Consider the following 19,398-nt stretch of genomic DNA (forward strand, 5'->3'; position numbering starts at 1 on the left):
CTTCTTGTTAAAAAGAAGTCAGTTTCTAGAAAAATTTAAAAGGGGGGGAAACAAAGCTGAAAAATTACAACAGCGCACTCTGCTGGTTGTACAGAATTGTGCACAAGAAATAGGGGTAAAAGGACAAACGTATAAATACAACACCAATTGATTATAATTATGCTAAGGTTTACTTTCAAGTATTATAGATGAACGCGTACTTCATCACACATAGATAGAATCACAGGTGGTTCCTGATATTAAGATAAGAAACCTTACATAAGTCTTTCAACCTAGACTGTAGAATACCTAAACACCACACAATTGAAGTAAAAACATAGTTTATGACATTAGCATAATTTCATGCACTTTGGAATACACTATACACAGTAAAGCCAGATTTTTACGAGATTTCTATTTGCATATTTCAAAGCCAAGCCACTGTACAAGGTTTTAAAAAAAAAAAAAAAAAAAAAAAAAAAAAAAAAAAAAACTTTTTTGCATATTTTTATATTTCTTTATTAATCTTAAAAAAAAAAAAAAAAAAAAAAATCCCAGATATTGAAGTTAGGTTCGGATGACATAGGATATTTGTTATCAGGAGCGAAGGTACTATTCAGAAGATTAGTGATTCACCTTTGATACATTTAATAACTATATCCAACTACTTAAGCAATATGTCCCCAAAATACACTAAGTTAGGAGCACCCGCAGAGCCAGGGTCAACTGCAGACATCAAGGCAAAGGTACATGTCAGATCAGATGCCACAACACATGCATCAGACAGACAAAAGAACTGGAAACAGATACAGGAATTGTTTGATCAATGGCAGACGAGAGGATTGATTCTAGCAGATGATCAACCTGGCCCAACAAAAGCCCATAGAAAAGCTGTAGTTGCTTATGAGAATGAGAGATACTTAGACCAGCAAGAAGCATGGATCCACACCAGACACCCCTTTTGGTATGGACCTGAACAAAGCGCTATGAACAAAGCTGAAAAAAGAAAAACGACAGTTACAAGTCTGCTGCTCCATCTGAAATATGCCAGCCAGGGATTGACAAACAGCATACATGTGTTAAAAGCGGCAGATCGGCCAGTGAAGGAAGACACAGCAGGAATAACAGAAGAGGCTCCAGTTATCCAAACTCAAGAGCAGAATCCAAGTCTAACTGAAGTGTCTTTTTCCAACATATCAGAGAACAACCCTTTTCACCAAGCCCCTATAGGAGAAGTATTGGAGTTGGATGGACTCCCCACAGCTACACGTGTCAAAGACTTGGAGTATGAAGTAAGGATGCTATCTGGTGAAGTTAACCAGCTGAGGGAGGAACTCAAAAGAAGAGAGGAAGACGGATCTCAAGACGCTACAACAGTAGCTATAGCTGGAAGACCCAAGAACTGCACAATCCACATGTTACCGGTGATAGCAGCTGGAGAAGGAGGATTTCAATACCAACCATGGACTCACAGGGACATGGAAACATTAGTGTCCAAGCTACCTCCACTCACCAAAGGAGGTCAGAAGTGGGTGGATGATCTGGAGAAGTACACTGTCCAAGACGACCTGTGCTTGGGAGACATGAGGGCACTGCTAGGACGGATAGAAGGAAGACTAAAGGCAAGAGCAGTAGATTTCGAGGCCAAATGCGCCAACTCTGCAGATGACATTTCATTCAACAAAATCAGGTCGAGCTATTGGGCTGCTATTCGTCACATCTACCCGACAGCATACAGTTTACATGCCCTCACCAGCCTGAAAAAAGGAACGGAGGAAGACATGCATGCCTTCTTGAAGAGATGTGAAGGAGTGTGGGAGGACAGCACTGGAGAACGACATGACGTTTCTCCGGCTGTCGTGATGTTGTGGAAGAATGCGGTCATTAAAGCCCTTCCCCAATCCGTGCAGGCATGCCTGGAAGACAAGGTGGGATTAGACATTAAACCCATTGAAGAATGGAGACAACATCTCATTCACCAAGACATGACATACCAGGCAACACAGAGGGAAAATGACGAAGTGATGAAAGCACTAAAACTAAGACTTTTGAAGATGCAGGTAGCTGAGAAAGACATTGAGGCTTGTAGGAAGAAGACAAGGAGAAGGGAGGAGAAGCTTTCAGAGATAGCCATAGAACCAGAGAAGGCAGGGCGAACACCTCTAACAGTTCAAACTCAGGAAGAACCAGAGAATCAAATGCAGAACCAACAAAGCGGAGGAGGAAGTTTCAGAGGAAGACGTTTCCAGAATGGTGGCTGCTACACATGTGGTCAGACGTCACATTGGTCCAATGCATGTCCCACACAACTCCAGCAACAGCAAGCACCTGTGTATCTTCCTACCCAAGTACAGCCACAAGCACCACAGTATCTTCAACAGCAAACACCTGCATATCTGCCTACCCAAGTACAGCCGCAAGCACAGGTATACCCTCCCATACAACGAAGGGGCAGAGGAGGACGTTTTCAATCAACAGAAAGAGGTTCCCAAAGTGAAGGATGCTTCAAATGTGGTCAGCTGACACATTGGTCCAGAGAGTGTCCGCAGAACATTGCATCAAACAACGGCCCTCCACAAAGTTACCCCAGGGGAGGTTTCCATGACTATAACAGAGGCAGGGGGTCTCAGGGATGGCAAAGAAGAATAGTATTTCCAAACATGAATGTTATTTAACAATAGTGAGTAGCATATTGCATTTAAATATAAATCATCCACAGATTAGTATAAGAAGATTAAAACATAGTAGAACATTTAGCAGACTATTTTTGTAATTATGAGAAGGAAAGAGATTACGAGTGATGTTGTTCCCCCACACAGAAAACTATTGTGCCCACACAGCTAGAGAGGTCAAGACAATGGTTTTCGCCCAAAAGATGAAGATGAAAGCCTAGTCCTTGCCCAAGACGGAGGGTCCTTACCAAGTCCTCCTGTTTAAATCGACTGCAGTTCAAGGGGCAGTACAGGCTACACCTGATGTGCAGCTGCTAAGAAAAAAAACAGAAACTCGATTCTGCTGTGGTGAAGTCTGGCTACAAAGGGAGGTGTTTCAATAAGATCGCTTGTCTCAAACCAGTGAAGAAGTCAACAAGAACCCAGCAGAACTAGAGAGTGACTGTTAGCGGGAGAACAGTGACAGAGTGACAGAAACTGGCACAACATTTACCAGCCACCATAGATAGACCCCGTCAGAAGACCGGGGCTGTGTTTAAAGGGGAACTTCATTTATTAAGTTGAGGTATATATGGAGTCAGATTACATTCTCTCATAAACACATTTTTATAATAGGTCTGAAGTTTCTGATTTAAGGCATGAGCTGCCAACTAAATAACATAACACTGAGCTTGGATGAAGAAGTTGTAGGGTTTTTTACAACAGTTTCAAGAATCAGTCTTCATTTATTTATGTTCAAGTGAATTTGTTGATTTATAAAGTAGTGCATAAAGCAATATCTATTTTTAAGTGAGGGACATCAGCCCTTCATGTTCTTCTGCGTGCAACCCTCTGTGAGAGTAGTTCGTATTTCCCACTAGTTTAAAGACATATTATTCTGTCATGATTTGTTTGTTTAACAGTGTCAGCCAATCTCTAATACTAGAGCTATTAAGACGTATTAGCAACACCAGTGTGTTTTTTTTCTCTCGCAGCAACACTGATACATAGTACCATGACAAAAGCCATTATTGAACTAACAAGAAGTAAACTATATTGTTGTACTAATGACAGATTTTTAGTCAATGTGCATTTATACCATTGGAAGACGATACATCACACAACATCTTTGTACGCCTTGTGGGTACACAGAGGATTTATATGTGTTTGCTACGACGTTATGGGTTTTCCATGTCCTATTCATAATAGAGTAATCATTGCGATATTAATTGAGCATTTTATGCTCAAAGGAGGGAAGGTCATGATTAGTCAGATAATGGATTTCGGTAACGTTGTAGTTGATAAATACTAACATGCTGTCAACAATAGGTCGCATAACAACAAAAGGTATACCAAAGCTTGGGCCTCCTCCAAGGAGGGAGTGGTCCAGTTTTAGATATTAGACAAATAGAAGTGGATGAATATGTCAGAGCTCCGAGTAATATTTTCCAAGTTTTTGTCTACACAGGCTAGGAAAGACTGCACAGATACCAGGCGAGACATCAGAAGAGACTCCTGTTCGGCCAGGTGATTGGGTGAGGGTGAAAGTTCCCAAAACACAGTGGGCTGATCCCCGGTGGTCGGAACCGTGACAAGTTGTAAAGAACTTCCCACGCGCTCCGGTTTAAAGGTAAAGAAAAAGGAGCAAATTGACACCACCTCACACATTGTCACCCTTCACTGGCAACTTCCAGAAAAGTTATTGGAAGCTAGGACTGATTTGGCAGAGCTGGAACAAAAACAATAAATAGAAATACGATTAAGATCAACAGCTCAAGAGACGAATTGTCTTTAGATTTTTATAGATTGTACACTAAAGTGAAAACCTATTTTGTTTTTTCACCTGAAAAAGAGTCCAACGTTTTGTTTCCATTTTCGTATACGTTATTTTTGTACTCATTTACATTTTATAACTGACACAACCATGGATAAAATGTCAAGAACAAAGCCAAAGCAATTATGGGGTCCCCTAGGGATAAGAGTCAGAATAGCATTGTTGATTGTGCTCATTACACTTGGCACCTTACTGGTTGGATGGGGAGTACACTATCATGAAAGACATGGATCCATTAGTTCACTCGTAGAAAATGCCCACATCACTAACAAAACTCCAGCAGTGTTTCAGAGACTTTCACTTATCCCCAGAGCCAAAAGATCAGTTGAGCAACAAGAGGAGGAGTTAGAAATACTCGTTCCCAAAGGTGAGGAGGTTACAATCAAGATGATTCACCCCCCCTATATGCAGTTCTTGTACCAAATGATGAGATGGGTTTAAGTGATCGGAATATTTAAGTGATGGGAATTTACAATTTAGGGGAATCTCCAAATACACTGGATCCATGTTTTAGTCTGTACCAGAAACACCCCATGTTAAGACTATGGACAACCGACTGGTGACCTGAGCACAATTATTGAAAAGTTATTACAGTAGAAACAGGGTACTAACCCACGAGGACAACTGTATGTACAAACTCTATGAACAAAATTCCCCAACAGATTGTGTGCACAGATGTATCCAGTCACAAAAGTTACTATTGTTCTAAGTAATAGTGAGATTTAACATATTGGAGAATATATGGAGACGTCCTTTTATAGTGTGTGAAACATGTGGTGCTTGAAACATGTAAGTATTTCAATTTATAGAAGAAAATGGTTTCCTGAAAGAGTTATTTGGAGTAGATGTGTTACAGTGGGAGAAAAAACAATGTTTAGAGATAAAGTACATTTATTAGTAGACATTAATTGTGTTTAGATGGCATTTAACATTTAAAACAGATAGTATGATTAGAAGATAGAGTGGAGAAGGTTAGATTTACTTTACCTCAGTGTGTTAGAATTTCCATAGGTAATGCGTCCCGAGACCTGGACTCTCTCTCTCTCTCTGCCTGTCAGACTGCTACGACCCCTATCAGACAAAAGACCTCACTACAGGAGACTCCTCCTCCTCCTCCTCCTCCATCGAACAGACAGAGAACCAGAGCTGAACCAACAACGACAAGACTGCATCCAGAACCTTCTCCACCTGCGGCATCCAGAACCAGAACAGCATGCTGACATAAAGAGGCAGACTCATCAGTCCCTAACCCAGGACATGAAGTTCCAAGCTGAGCCACGAGATTTGGCACAAGAGCAGAGTGTGGGACATGAAAGCAGAATACGCCCTCCATACAACAGCGAAGAGACTGTAAAGAAGGAGATGAAATGCAAAGCAGTTGGGCCACTGAAAAGAGTACCAGCGAAAGGATTTAAGAGCTGATGGACTGAGGAGAAGACGGAACCAGAGGAGTTGGCATGGTCGAACAGAATGTGAGGGGGTCGTGGCTTGAGACAACAAGAGGAGGAGAAAAAGAAAACGGGAGTGAGTGAGTTTATACATAAACACACTTATTCACAAACAAACTTGAATTGACTTGATAAATACGTAAAGACAAAAAGATTTATTAGCCATGAATTAATAAATTGGTAAATTAAAATAGTAATAAAGAGGAAACTGTTAAAGTAAAATGAGGAAATAATCCTAAAACACACTGAGGGTACTGTGAGATAAAGGGGTAGACATGATGGAAATATTCACCACACTACACTTTAAGCAGTGAGTGTTGTGGGACTTAGGAGTAGAACATATTTTTCAATCTTTCCATCATGTAAACGAATTATTCCCTAAAAGATTTTATTCATGGGTGAATTTGGTAGAGATCTAATGTGTTACAATATTGATCTCCAGCTAAAGGGATAGTTTTAGTGACCACTCTATAAGAACAGACAAATCTGTGTTAGTTGGACAATGTTAAAGGGAGAGCTAATACCAAGCCAAATATAGTATCCCAATCTAAAGTATTGTTTTCGCCATTGTAGCATAGTTATTACCATAGGAGAACTGTTAAGGTGGAAATAACATTTGTTTGTCCAAGATGTAGAGTTTTAAAGGACACTGGGCAAAGAGCGATTGCAAATTTAATTTTGGAAAAAGCAATATAATTGGGAGTAATACATGCGGGGCCTTGGATCACTCATTGCAATGATGCATATTTTTGACAACCCATATCGTTTAGAGAGAAGGGGTCACTCAACCCACCCAGCAGTTGTTTTAAATCTTACTTGTAGCTTCACAGGGAGCGCACGGCACCAAATTATGAGTTTAAAAGACAAGCGCCACCACCTCCTGATGGTCATCCATTTAATCAGGGATGACCTGAAATTTAGAGATGTTATTTAAAGTAGAAACATATCCGCCATAAGTGAAAATTCCTAAATTGAACTACAAACCATGGATGAAATAACTACTGTTTTTAAAATCCTTGATAGAGGAGGGAGTAACTGTTACATGCTCGAACGCCCAAGGTTCCACACACTGTTAAAGGGGTTAGCATAGTTCTTTAAGTAGACTAGAATTGAAGATAAATTAGTATAATGAGTTATTGATATTCCACCGGTTTTCACACCATTTAAGGAACTTTATCACTGCATTAGAACGGACCACCCAAAGGTACTGAAGTAGGAACCATAAGTGATGAAATTCTCCAATTGTTGTAACTGACCAAAATCTTCTCCCAGAAATGACTGTCTGAAATGCCGTATCCCAGAGTAGATGTTTGATGGTATCATGGAACTAAACCCTTGTATGCAGTCTTGCTACAGGATTAGACTGGGACCTGTGCACTTGTACAGCCAGTGATGTTTTATATGCAGTACCAATGACAGTGGGGCAGTTAATCAACATGGCGAAACGCCCCAAAACCAGTAGGGCTAAGAGACCAGTCAAAGGAGGGAGTTTAGGCTCGACAGTGTACAAGGATAGCATAGGGGGGCCCAGGGGAGTGCTAGATGTTGGAGTTGCATTCCATGTACCCGCACCCTAACGTACCGATTGATCACCACGGCCTTTTCTAGAGAACATATTACTTTCATACTTTAAAAAGTATGAAAGGGGGGAGGGTAAATTTCTCATAAGGGAACAGTTTCAATTGCTAGCAGAACAAGACGACTCAACCCATATACAGATATTGATGAAAATGAAGACAGTGTGTAAATGATGTTAAATGATATGGATGATAAATGATGAGATTGTTCAAAGAATGTCCAAATGATGTGATATTTCAAATGATGAAATATATTTCAAATGATGAAATCATTAGAATGAAGAACCAGCTACAAAGTGGTATTACTTTGCACTATTCAAAAAAGGTTTCTAACTTTTATGTTTTATACTGTTATTAGTGATGCGATTTTTAAATAGTATGTTTTTATACTTTGTAAAACAAGTGCCTTAACACTGAATGTGGTATGGGAACGGTTTTCTGTGAAAGGAGGGAGTAAGAAATGTTCTAATACCACAAGTTGCTGCTATTTTAAAAAGTGATATTGAATATTAAAACTAAAAGTTATGCACAAGGGAAAACTTTTACACCAGAAGACCAATCAATGTATTGTTTGTATTTTTGATGACGGTTGTTTGAACCATTCCATTTTGATAGTATGTTTTTGATATGAGTTATGTACTATGCAAAGTTCAGATGAAGAACTCATTGATTTCAGTATTGTGTTCACACCTTAAAAGGTGTGAAAGGAGGGATTGTTAGAAATTAAAATTCAATGTTTTATGGCATGATTTAGTCTAAAACATACCGTCAGTTTAAAAGCAGTCAGATGAAGAACTTATTACTTTTAGTATTGTGTTCACACCTTAAATGGTGTGAAAGGAGGGATTGTTAGAAATTAAAATCAATGTTAAACAGCATAATTCAGTCTAAAACATATCGTCAGTTTAAAGCTGTTTTATTGTGGAAAAGCCCGGAAGTTCTCAGGAAATCAATGCCAAGCTTTTATTCTGAAAAATCCTTTATCCGGTTAGCTTGTGACTAATGTTGCGTTTTCTGAATGTAAAGTGAAAATGACTTGGAGTGTTACACACAAACGTACGGACTTTAACACTACATTGATAGACGTTAAGATATTATTACTGCTGAATATTAAATGAAGGTCTAGTCGATCGTAGTGTTTACAGATACGTGAGAAGCTATGACGTCAGAGGGAATTTCCGTAAAATAAGAACTGTGCCGGAGCGGAACCACTAGGACTTCTAAACTAAGTATTACAGCTGTTTATAAGGTATTAAATAGAAAGTCATGACAGAGATAATGAGGAGAAAATGCTTAAGGAAGTAGGCAGAGAATATCAATGTCGAAATCATCTGTGCTCTCGCGATATCGAACCGGCAAATGAGTAGGGGGCCACCCACTATTTGCACAGCGGGGGACAACGAGACGTGGATAAAAAGGCAGGACGAAAGATAACGCACTCTCTTCCCTTCGCTGCAGCCTCCCTCAAGACAACACCGGCTTTGTCTCTCCATTCACCATGCTTGTTCTTTAACCACGTTACTTAATTAAACTACCCATTTGAACCTTTTCAGAGACTCCATTAGTCTCGTTATTTTAAGTTTCTTTCCTGGGAGCGAGAAGATCACAAATTATCAACAAGTCACACCCTACGTGACGTTTATACATACTTTTAATACAAAAATGAGCAGCATAAATGATTGAATATACCTGGTCCTTACCTTTTTTAAATAATGTAGGCTCCCCTTCCAGACACAGGTTGTTCTCCGCCATGAGATGAAGAAAAAAGGCGCACTAAAACCGGAAGTGTAATTAACTCCAACTAGAGTGCATGCAATCAACTCCCTTAAAGAACACCGGCCTTAGAGCTTTTTCAGCACTGCAAGTGTTAAAAGAACACCCAAATCAACACTTATCAACTCGAAATAATTGACACTGAAAAATCTACACTATTTCACACCACAGAATTTGCTGTGTACCATTCTGCGTTGAAGTACCTTTCTCTTTGCCCAAATAATCTAGCGGTCAGTTAGCTGCAGCTTTACCCGTCTCAATGTCCCGACAACAAACCTCCATGCAGTCGGAACCAGCCTGTTTCGGTTCAACGACGGCGGCGGCGGCGGTTTTGACAGTCTCTGCGGCCGTTGGTTCGATGATTGATGAAGGTCCAGGCTCCGGAGACGTGGATGTCAGGGATGTGACCTTCCAGTTGTTAATTTAAGTTTAGATTGACTGTATAGTTTTCTTCTGCGCTGGTTCTTCTGACGTGTTTGCAAGTGTATCTATTCTTTCTATCTAGGTTAACGGCTGACACACACAGAACAACGTGACAAATAAAGTAAACAACGTAACGAATAAACAAATCTAAGCTTTTTTATTGGTTGTAATTTACATGGATACATTTGAATGGTGTGACAATGTCCTATTTGATTGGGTTAAAATGTACATATTCTTCCTGTTATGTCTGCCTGCTTTATTTTACCTTATGCAAAGTGACCTGCTCCATCGAAATCAGTCGCATTGACCCGAAGACACATTTTGAGTTGTATACACTGTTGGAAAGAGGAGATTCCTAGCTTTCTAATGATATCAGGATTGTTGTTGTAGGCTACTCCAAATATTAAGCAAAATATGTCACATTATATAATGACTGTTACAGAGTCATCATTTTGAGAAAAAGGCCTTTAAGGTTTCCTCTTCTCTGGATCGATCTGATTGATTATTAGCGGAGCAAATGATCAAAATAGTACGAAGGGAAGATAGGGGAAGCCCGCGAGTGTGAGTGTGTATACGTGTGTGTTTGTGTATTTTTGCGTTTGTGTGAATTGTGTTTGTTTCCCGGGGAAAACACTCACGAGAAACACCGGCTGCTGTTATGCCTGCAGTGACGTAAAGTTACTCCGTTGCTTGTAATTATGCCGTTACAAGCTTCAAAGTTGTATTTATCATCTGAATTTGCCAAAACAAGTTTAATATTCTGAAAGCCAAGACTTTGTTTATTTGAAATCAGATAAAAACAAACTGTAACGGACCCTGCCGTGTTATCTATGATTACTATACGCCTTACATTCATAATATCAGCAGAGGGAGGGGAAGCGGCGCTGAGGAACAGCAGAGTGGCGAGTGAGAGCTTTACAAGCTTAAAAAATGCCTGTAGCTAATGAGATTGAATATAACAATCAAACATAACAAAATATACACAGCTATATCAGATCGCGTTTTAGATGCGTCTTTAGAGTAGAGGGGAATTATTGAAACAGGATTTGTACAGTGTTCCACGGCATCCGCCGCTGCGAAAATGTGGGGCAGGGCTGAAAAGTGGGGGGGGCCAATGGCCCCCTGGCCCCCCCGCTTCCGGCGCCCTTGGTGTGGTTAACACGTAGCAGCCTGGAGTCACTCTTAAACTGTTCTGATTAAGTTAAACACAGCGAAGGCGGTGCGTAAAAAGGCACAGCTCTTTACCGAGTATACGTCCCGCTGCCTCCTGATGTTGCAGCCATTTCATGAAGTGATGGAGGGTTTCCTTCTATAAAACAGCTGCGTGCAGCAGATACCGTGAGAGTCCCGGACATTAATTCATAGATCAAGGCAGACTGGTTTACTCTCCTGTTTTGCCAATCCGGTGCTTAAACAAATAGCTCTACACCCCTGGCCGAGAAGTCCTTAAAATGAAGTCCGAGTTTGAAATCTATCTCAAATAATGTATGCACCACCATTTCCCCACATAAACATAACAGTCTACAATCAAATGGTTGTCTCCTGTGCGCTCCTCTTCCTACTTGGCGCACCGGTAACATGCTCGTGCGCACAAGAGGCTGAGACCTTAGGCTGAGCCGCCGAATCCCTCGGAACATCATAAAAGCCATTTCCAACGGTTTTCTGGTGAAAGATTAACTAGCTACTGGATGAAATAATATGACTGGTGGCATAGGTGCGAAAATTAAACACTTTTGAAAAAATATTATGATAAAATATTTTTATATATTTATAATTCTGCAAATATTACGATAAACTCACAGCTATTTCGCGGCCCGGCAGTAACACCTCCGCGGCCCGGGGGTTGGGAACCCCTGCTCCAGAACACACATGTTATGATAATAGGGTCAGGCAGAGTGAGATGAGATAGCTGTCCCTTTAAGAGAGAGAGAGAGGGGTGTGGCGTGTGCATGTGTGTGTGTGGATGGTAGAGCGAGAGTGAGCGAGCGTCTGTATGGTTCTGGAAGTGAAACGAGGCAGCAGAAAAACAGAGGTCTTTTGTGTATTTTGTGAAACAGAAGAACAGCTAAATAAATGCAACGGCCTCCCCAGAAGAGCTCGCCTCTCTCCAGTCATTTAAGCTAAAGTGGGTTATTGAACCTGAAGCTTGTTGCTTCTGCCCTCCTCGACTACGGTCTGGGAGCCGAAAGGAAGGTTCAACACACAGATGGCCAGTCCGCCCCTTTGTAGCATATTATTTCAATGAGAGATGAGCAGATCGCCACTGGGCTTTCAACTAAAGACACAGCCACGCAAAAACTGCGGCATTTGTAAAGCTCCTTATGGGTACTGCAATTTGTGAAGTGCTTTCCTCTGAGGTGAAACGATCAGCACTGCACCACGGAGGAAAGCGGCAGAAAGTTACCTGGAGTTAAACAGAGCGGGGCTGCGTTGCGTGCATGGCTTCCTTCTGCAGGTAACGGGGAGACGCGCTCTGGCGGCGGTCTCGTTCAGGATCCGAAAATATAATTTAAATATTTTGCACACTTATTCGACTTATTCATATGGCGCATTTCCACTACAGCGCGGAGCTCGCTTTAAGCGTGCCGTGCCGTGCCCGTTTTTGGTTGCGCTTCCACTAGGCCTAGTTACGGCCCGGCCCGGCCCGAGGCCACTTTTTCACCTCTTTTCTGGACCGACAAAATTGTGGTTCTATCGGGGCCAACAAACAGGGCTGAGTCGGGCTGAGTATGCTAAACTAGAGAGGAGCGCTGGCAAGGGGGCTACACAGTACATTTCTCTGAGTAAAATTGACTCAAATTGAAGAAAATTTTACTCTAAAAATATAACATTTGGTCCCAACCTATATAGAGTAAAATGTACTCTTTGTTCAGAGTTGTATTTTTAGAGTTCATTTTACTCTATTATGTGCTTAGATTTGATTCTGCTTAATGGTTATTTACTCTATGTAGTGTATATTAAAAACAACTCTACTGCCATTTTACTCATAATAGAAGGTAATTTTACTCCCAATCGAAGGTAATTTTACTCAGAATAGAATAAATGAACCATAATGATCTTTACAATAAAAAAGGTCAATAAACCAAAGTGCTTAAGGAACATGAGTGGGCGTGTGTGAAGCTGACCATTGAGCGGCCCAACCAAGCAAGGAGGCAGAGGCAGAGAGTTCAAATACAACCCGGTGTGGGCATTTATTCCTCTTTGTGGTACAGGATACACAGCCTCAATATGACTGTCTCACGTGAACACAGTCACCAGCCACCAGGACCTCACAGACACACACTAACAGGAAAACAGAACCTAAATACACACAGGACTAATCAAACCAACAAGACACAGGTGAGGAGGGAGGAGAAACACAGGGCACCAGGTGAACGCAATCACCAGCAACAGACAAGACGGGAGGGGGAACACTTTTCAAACTAAAACAGGAAACAGAGACAGACAAACTAAAACATAGACAGATTGTGACAAATATATGCATAAATGACATATAATCACATGCTTCCTGTGCAATGTTTTAGCGTGGAACAAATTAATATACTTCGCCAATAATGAAGCTATATAATCCGTAACGGAGACCGAGATCTATGGCCCCAGAGATCACCTCCGTTACAGCGTGGTCATGGTTTAACTCCAATAGAATTGACTCTGCATTTTTGATCGCACTCTAGAAGCTATGAGTAATAAATACACTCCAAAATGATTAAATATCACTATTTCAGAGCAAAATAGTAATTACTCTGGAAAAAATACTCACCAATATTTCCTGTGTACAACTACAACAAGATGGACATATTTGACCGTGATTTAATTGTAATACACGTTTCAAAATGATACCGAAGTAACAACATACTGATACCGGTTAGTAAAAACCATGAATTAATGCTTTGTCAAGTCTGCAGACAGACGGCAGGCGAAAAACCTTTTAAAATGCGTGTTTTTCTAGATGGAGATTGGCTAAACTAACGCAGTATATGCTCCGACCGTCCACACTCACAACAACGGCCTATACAGACATAAATAAAGCAGCGACTGTATTCACCATGACACAGGCAGTCTGTGGTGTGTACTTGTTTAACTTTTGTCGAGTTTCTGAACATATATAAGGAGCTGTGAGCTCTGAGTGCTAACAGCTAACGGCTGTGTTGTGTTTCTGGAGTTCTCATTGAAGATGACGTCACGGCTCCGCCTACACTGCGTTACTATAGTAACTACCCCAGTTCCTAAACTGTAATGGAAGCGCAGCATGAAGTGAGTCGGCCCTGTTAAGGCCCAACGCGGCCAAGCCGTACCGAGCGTGGCCGAGCGTGGCCGAGGCCGACCGTGTAGTGGAAATGCGCCACTAGTGTGCCACTGGTTACGGTGCCGCGTGCCAATGCTGGCACGCGTGCCAGGGGTTGCCGACCCCTGCAATAGAGTAAAAACCAAATGCATGTCCTTTCTCATATTCTGTATGAAAACCCTAAAATAAATGATTTTAAATTGCATACACTTTTGGCTTGTGGACTATTTACGTCCTCCTTTTCCCCAGCCTTATAAATTAACATGTGAAACTAACAATATGAAGATGTTTCATTTGTTTACTTATTTTTCCTAAATTGGACAACTTTTGTCAATAAAAGAAAGCTCATACTGCAACCCCACAGGTGTCCCATTCCTGCAGAAAATGAGATTTAATCTGTAATCTGTAAAAATATAAATGTCCTGTATGTTAATTCTTATATTATACCAACCTTAATAACCAGATGAGAAAGTGCTCCTGTTTTCCTCAGACAATCACAGTCACACTTTGCATTAGTCATTAGCAATGAAACCCAATCCGTGTTTGGATTACTGTCCTGCACTGTACTGCAAAGCTGCTGGATATTTGGTACATTAATCCATATGCATATCAAGTATCTCTTCAACATAAGCAATAAAGAAAGTGCAATAGAGACCCAAATGAAAATCAATGGAAACTTAAGCAGCCAACAGCTAGAACTTCAAAAATTGCATATATCTCAAACATATCCATGACAGCAGTAACTCAACAAAAAGTCTTTAAAAATATCAGAAAGATATACTTGATTATCCGACTCATCCGCCAAGCTTTGAGGTCTCCATCATTCCTTTGATACTGTTTTGCCAGGGTCCACTGAATAGACCTAGGTCAAATTGTCTTATAAATCCTCCTCTCAGCCCTGCTTAATAAGGACTGATGTTATTATACGAGTAACTGTAAGAGAATTTCCAGGACTATATTTTGACCCAGGTGTTGACCTCACACCATCAGAGAAATTATAACTCTCATACTGGCCTTGCCACAGCCTCTCCCCTTCAAACGCCACCTTCCCGTGCTTCCTGGCTCTCATTAGAATCCCCACCACCTTATCAGAGATCCGAACATATCTGTCAAACAGCTGTCCAAACGTGACATGGGTCTTTCCGTCTGGATCCGGATCAGCCATAGTCCTGATCACATAACACATATCAGATATTTCACCGTGGATGTGTTGCTCGGTACGTTTGGCTCTCTCTGCGGTTTTGGTACCCTCCTTGGGGCGTCCATAACCTTCCTCGCCTTTTTGGAGGCGGAGGGACATGGAGTAATCATGATCGAAATATTCACTGAAGGGGTTCAGTTTCTGGTTAACGGTGTGCTCTGAAGCCCAGTTCTGCCAGCGGCTCTTGAGGTTTCCCACAGCGCTATATTTCTTGGAGAGGGCGTTGATCTTGTTGGGATCTTCCTTCTTGTACCTGTGTCGGATGTCAGATTATATTAAACACAACACAGTATATTTTGGACCAACTAAAGGCAAAGGGAGTTGAAATAGCCAATAGGAGAAAAAAAAGGTCTTAAAGGTCAATGCGAATACAATATGGAAACTCTTCGGCTTTTGGTCCCGGTGTTACGATGGATAATCAGGGACAAGAATTCCTGTAATGCGCAATAGCCAATGGGTTCCGGGAATTTTCAAAGATGGAAACTTTCCATGGGAATTAACGGGAATTAATGGGAATTAACGGGAATAAACGGGAATAAACGGGAATTTATGGGAATTTATGGGAATAAACTGGGAATTTTCAAAATTGAAGGTTGGCTCTTCATAGAGAACTTAAATATAGTTGGGGAAAGTATATTTTAGCATAATCTTGACTAAAACAAACAGATGCCATTCAAGTACACTTGAATGTCCATGCCATAGCACACTGCTTACTGCATGGCTATTGAGACCACACCCCTATAGGCACTGTGCATTCCTCCATCACATGCACAGATGAGTAATATTTAACTCAACATTCCTGTTTTCGTTCTTCAATGAAACAAATAATTGTTCAATAAAATAATTCAAACTTGTTCTACTGTTCTACTTTAAAAAAAAAGAAAGAATTAAAATGTCATGTTTTTTGTTTAATTTTGCATCGAATATTTCCAAAATTCCCCAGCTTAACTTCCCATGGAAACTTTCCAGAATCTTTCCGCCCCTTTGCAACCCTAGTCAATACTGCTCACACTTCAAACAGAAATCACACTTTGGATACTAAAATCTTGTCCTGTTCCCTACTTTATAGAGTTATAATGTTGACCTAATTGACATGTTTTCAAATGACTTGATCATGAGATGCATTCAGGGTAGAGTACAAACCAGAATGATGACTGTACATATCCCAAAAAATTGTTCCTTCAAGAATTTCTCCATGAGTTCCCATTCTCAAGACCATGTTGCCTGCCTTTCCAAATAAACTGCAGTTTGAAACGAAAAAACTAATATATATTCATTTAAATCTTTATTTGACTTATTGTCATGGAAGAGGAACTGGATTTTTGAGAAAACGGCTACTTCCTGGAATACTTTCAGTCTAATCTGTGACCTTATGGTGCACAAATGGTAAAGTGAAGTCAACACAAATATTTCCACAGTCCTGGCTTTCTCCCCATCCTACCAATCAAGCCATGTTTCTATTTATGGTTTACACTTTAAATTGACACTTGACCTTCTCATGTCAATATTCAGTTTCTTAAGGAAAGATAGCATCAGGGATGTAAATACCATTTAATCTGACCTTTAAGAATTGAGAGTAAATGTAGGGCAGTATTTTTCAACATTTTAAATCTATTCTGTTCACAAAGAACTTCTTATTACTGGAAAAACGACATGAAACTCAGTGATCGTACTCACGTTGGGACTGAGGGTCTTTTAATCCTTATTGCTGACTCAGAGGCTCCTTCAGAGGGTTTTTGCTCTTCTTCTTTCAAAGGGTTCATCTTGTGTGAATGAGCATCCACTGTGTCCAGTGTCTCTTTCTCTGCCTCAGTATGTCCATCACCAGCACAGGTGCGTCCTTCACCTGGCCCCCCTCCCTCTTTTCCAAGCTTCTGCTCACTCTCCACCTGCTTCCAGCTCTTGGTCAGAGATGATACCACGTTGGAGCATTTCCTGCGGCGAGTAGGTGAGCTTTTCTTCTTCAGAAGCCTGTCGATCTCCTCTTCTGATGGCAGGGACTCTCTGTCAAAAGTCCAATGCCAGCACTTTTCTCCTGAATCCCGCTGGTCACTGTTTTCACCACTGGCTTCACCTTGATGCGAGATAGCGCCTCAGCTGTGGTGTTCACCTCCTCTGTTTTGGATGAATATTTGGCATCCTTGTGAGTAGTCTTTTGAGCTTCTCCAGAAGTAGTTTCATACTGTTGCAAAGCTTCTGTTGGCTGGATGACAGGATGAGGTTTCTTTGAGACACATTCTCCGGCCTGCTTGTTCTCGTTCTCCGTCACCCACTGCTGCCAGCTTCCTGTCAGGCTGCACACAACGCTAATGGTGCGCAGCTTCTTGATCTTCTTGTTGGTGGATAGATTTATTTGGCTGGTCTTTTTGTCCGACATAGCTATCAGAAGTAATTAAGTGATATTCCTCTCTGCTCAGATCTTTGTTTTCTGTAACTCCTCTTCCTCTTCTGCTTCCTACCCAAATGCTTGCACCTACAGCTCTAAAAAGGGGAGAGAGAACCCTAACATGATGGTGGAAAGTATTCGAGTCATCCGGGGCTACTGTCCTGATTATCTTTCCCTGACACCGGTCACCCCTAATGACTCATGTTTCATCATAGATTACAGAGCTTGTAACTAGAGGTAAACAAGGCAGTGGCCTGGGGAGTGCTAATCTTTAATAGGCAAGTGATAATTCTTCTGTTACTCCGCACATGTTAAAAACACCCTAACACATTTAGATTATGAATACAGTGGGAGATAATGAACTGATCTCGTAACCACATACTCTGCATAGGGCTTTATTTCCCACAATTCAAGAAGGTACCCTCACTTTTCATATGAAGTTTGAACTCAAAGCAATAAAACACACTCTCTCTATTCAATACTCATCTAGGATTTGGCTGCTATAACTTTACTTGATCTGGTATGTCCACAAGATGATGGTGGCAAATGTTAGCTAATGTTTGAAAACTCTAGTTGGAGGTAGATGCATTTTCTGTGATTAGACTTACATTTGATATCCTTTTGTGCAGTTTTAGCTTTAAAAAATCCTTGCATCTTTTCACCCATCATATGATTTGTAGGAAAAGTATTCACTGGCATGAAATATTTAAGAACATTTTCTAATAATTAACTCAGGTGTTATTTCTCAAGCAGTGTGGTCAGATATAGTTTTTACAATCTTTTCCACTGTTTAAGAGTTTACCGATACACAGAACAGCATCATAATCGGAGGCGGCCAAAACCTAAACAGAGAGTTTCAAACTATATAAGGAAACACTTAAGCTGAGGTGAGAAAAGAAGCAAAGCGCTTGTTTCCAGGAACCAGGAAAGAAAGAGATACATGTATGAGGGGCGTTTAATCTTGCAATGCAGCAAGTTTTACAATTCACCCACTCACTGAATAGAGCACGGAGCAACATGCATCCGGAAATTAGCACTATCCACATCAAGCCGTTATGCCTTGCTATATTGAGCCTTGACAGTGGGTGTTTAGTGCTGTTTTGAAAGCAGTGTTTTATGTGAACATACATTATGTAGTTTTATGTGTATTTGCAGAGTAGGGTTATTTATAGATAGAACTTTACACACACAGGCACACAGAAGTTGCAGCTGTTTGCAGTCTGTCATGGAGAGTGGAAGTGACTCATGAAGCATCAGCACAGGACGTCACTTCAAACCAAGTCAACATGACATACGGTTCTCTGAGAGCAGGGTTAGTGCTCCTCCACAAGGACAAACCAGCCTGTCCTCCTGCAAAAAACGACCAAATAGGTTGATTGTTCAGCAGCTTATTACGACCTATACTGTAGTCACGTTTGAAAGTTTAGCACCTCTAGTTAGTGGCGACTAACATATTAAAATATATTTAAAATATTAAAATATATTTTAAGATCATGTTTAATCATCTGATTCATCTGTACACTGCTGTTTTAGTCTGTGTTCTTCTAATTAGTGTCTACAGTGTGCCTATTGAGCCATTTTGAGCGACGTGGGTCAAGCCCCGATCTAGCCCCTCTCTCTCACTGTCTAAGTGAATGGGTGCTGTAAAAACTACACTGCGCATGCTCAGAGTATTTTTCTATTCAATGTGTGCGGCAAAAAAATAATCACCATAGGGGCACTGTGCTGACATACCTACCAAACGTTATCTCATAATTCAGAGAGCTGATTGGCTGTAAGTACTTGTGCCGCGAAAATAGTAGTTGTTTGTGAAGAGGAGACGAGAGAGAGCAGCGTATAGC

At 40.9% G+C, this 19,398-nt stretch overlaps 1 protein-coding gene across 1 annotated transcript; it reads right to left on the reverse strand.

Moving 5' to 3' along the window:
• Nucleotides 1-1,718: 1,718 nt before the first annotated feature.
• On the reverse strand, nucleotides 1,719-17,548 carry LOC117477767 (actin-binding Rho-activating protein-like). The gene is given in 4 exon segments (XM_034124512.1): nucleotides 1,719-1,895; nucleotides 14,953-15,424; nucleotides 16,849-17,173; nucleotides 17,176-17,548. Coding segments are annotated over 4 exon segments (1,347 nt in total).
• Nucleotides 17,549-19,398: the final 1,850 nt, after the last annotated feature.

This window comes from Trematomus bernacchii, unplaced genomic scaffold (assembly GCF_902827165.1).
Source record: "Trematomus bernacchii unplaced genomic scaffold, fTreBer1.1, whole genome shotgun sequence".
Lineage (NCBI taxonomy): Eukaryota > Metazoa > Chordata > Actinopteri > Perciformes > Nototheniidae > Trematomus > Trematomus bernacchii.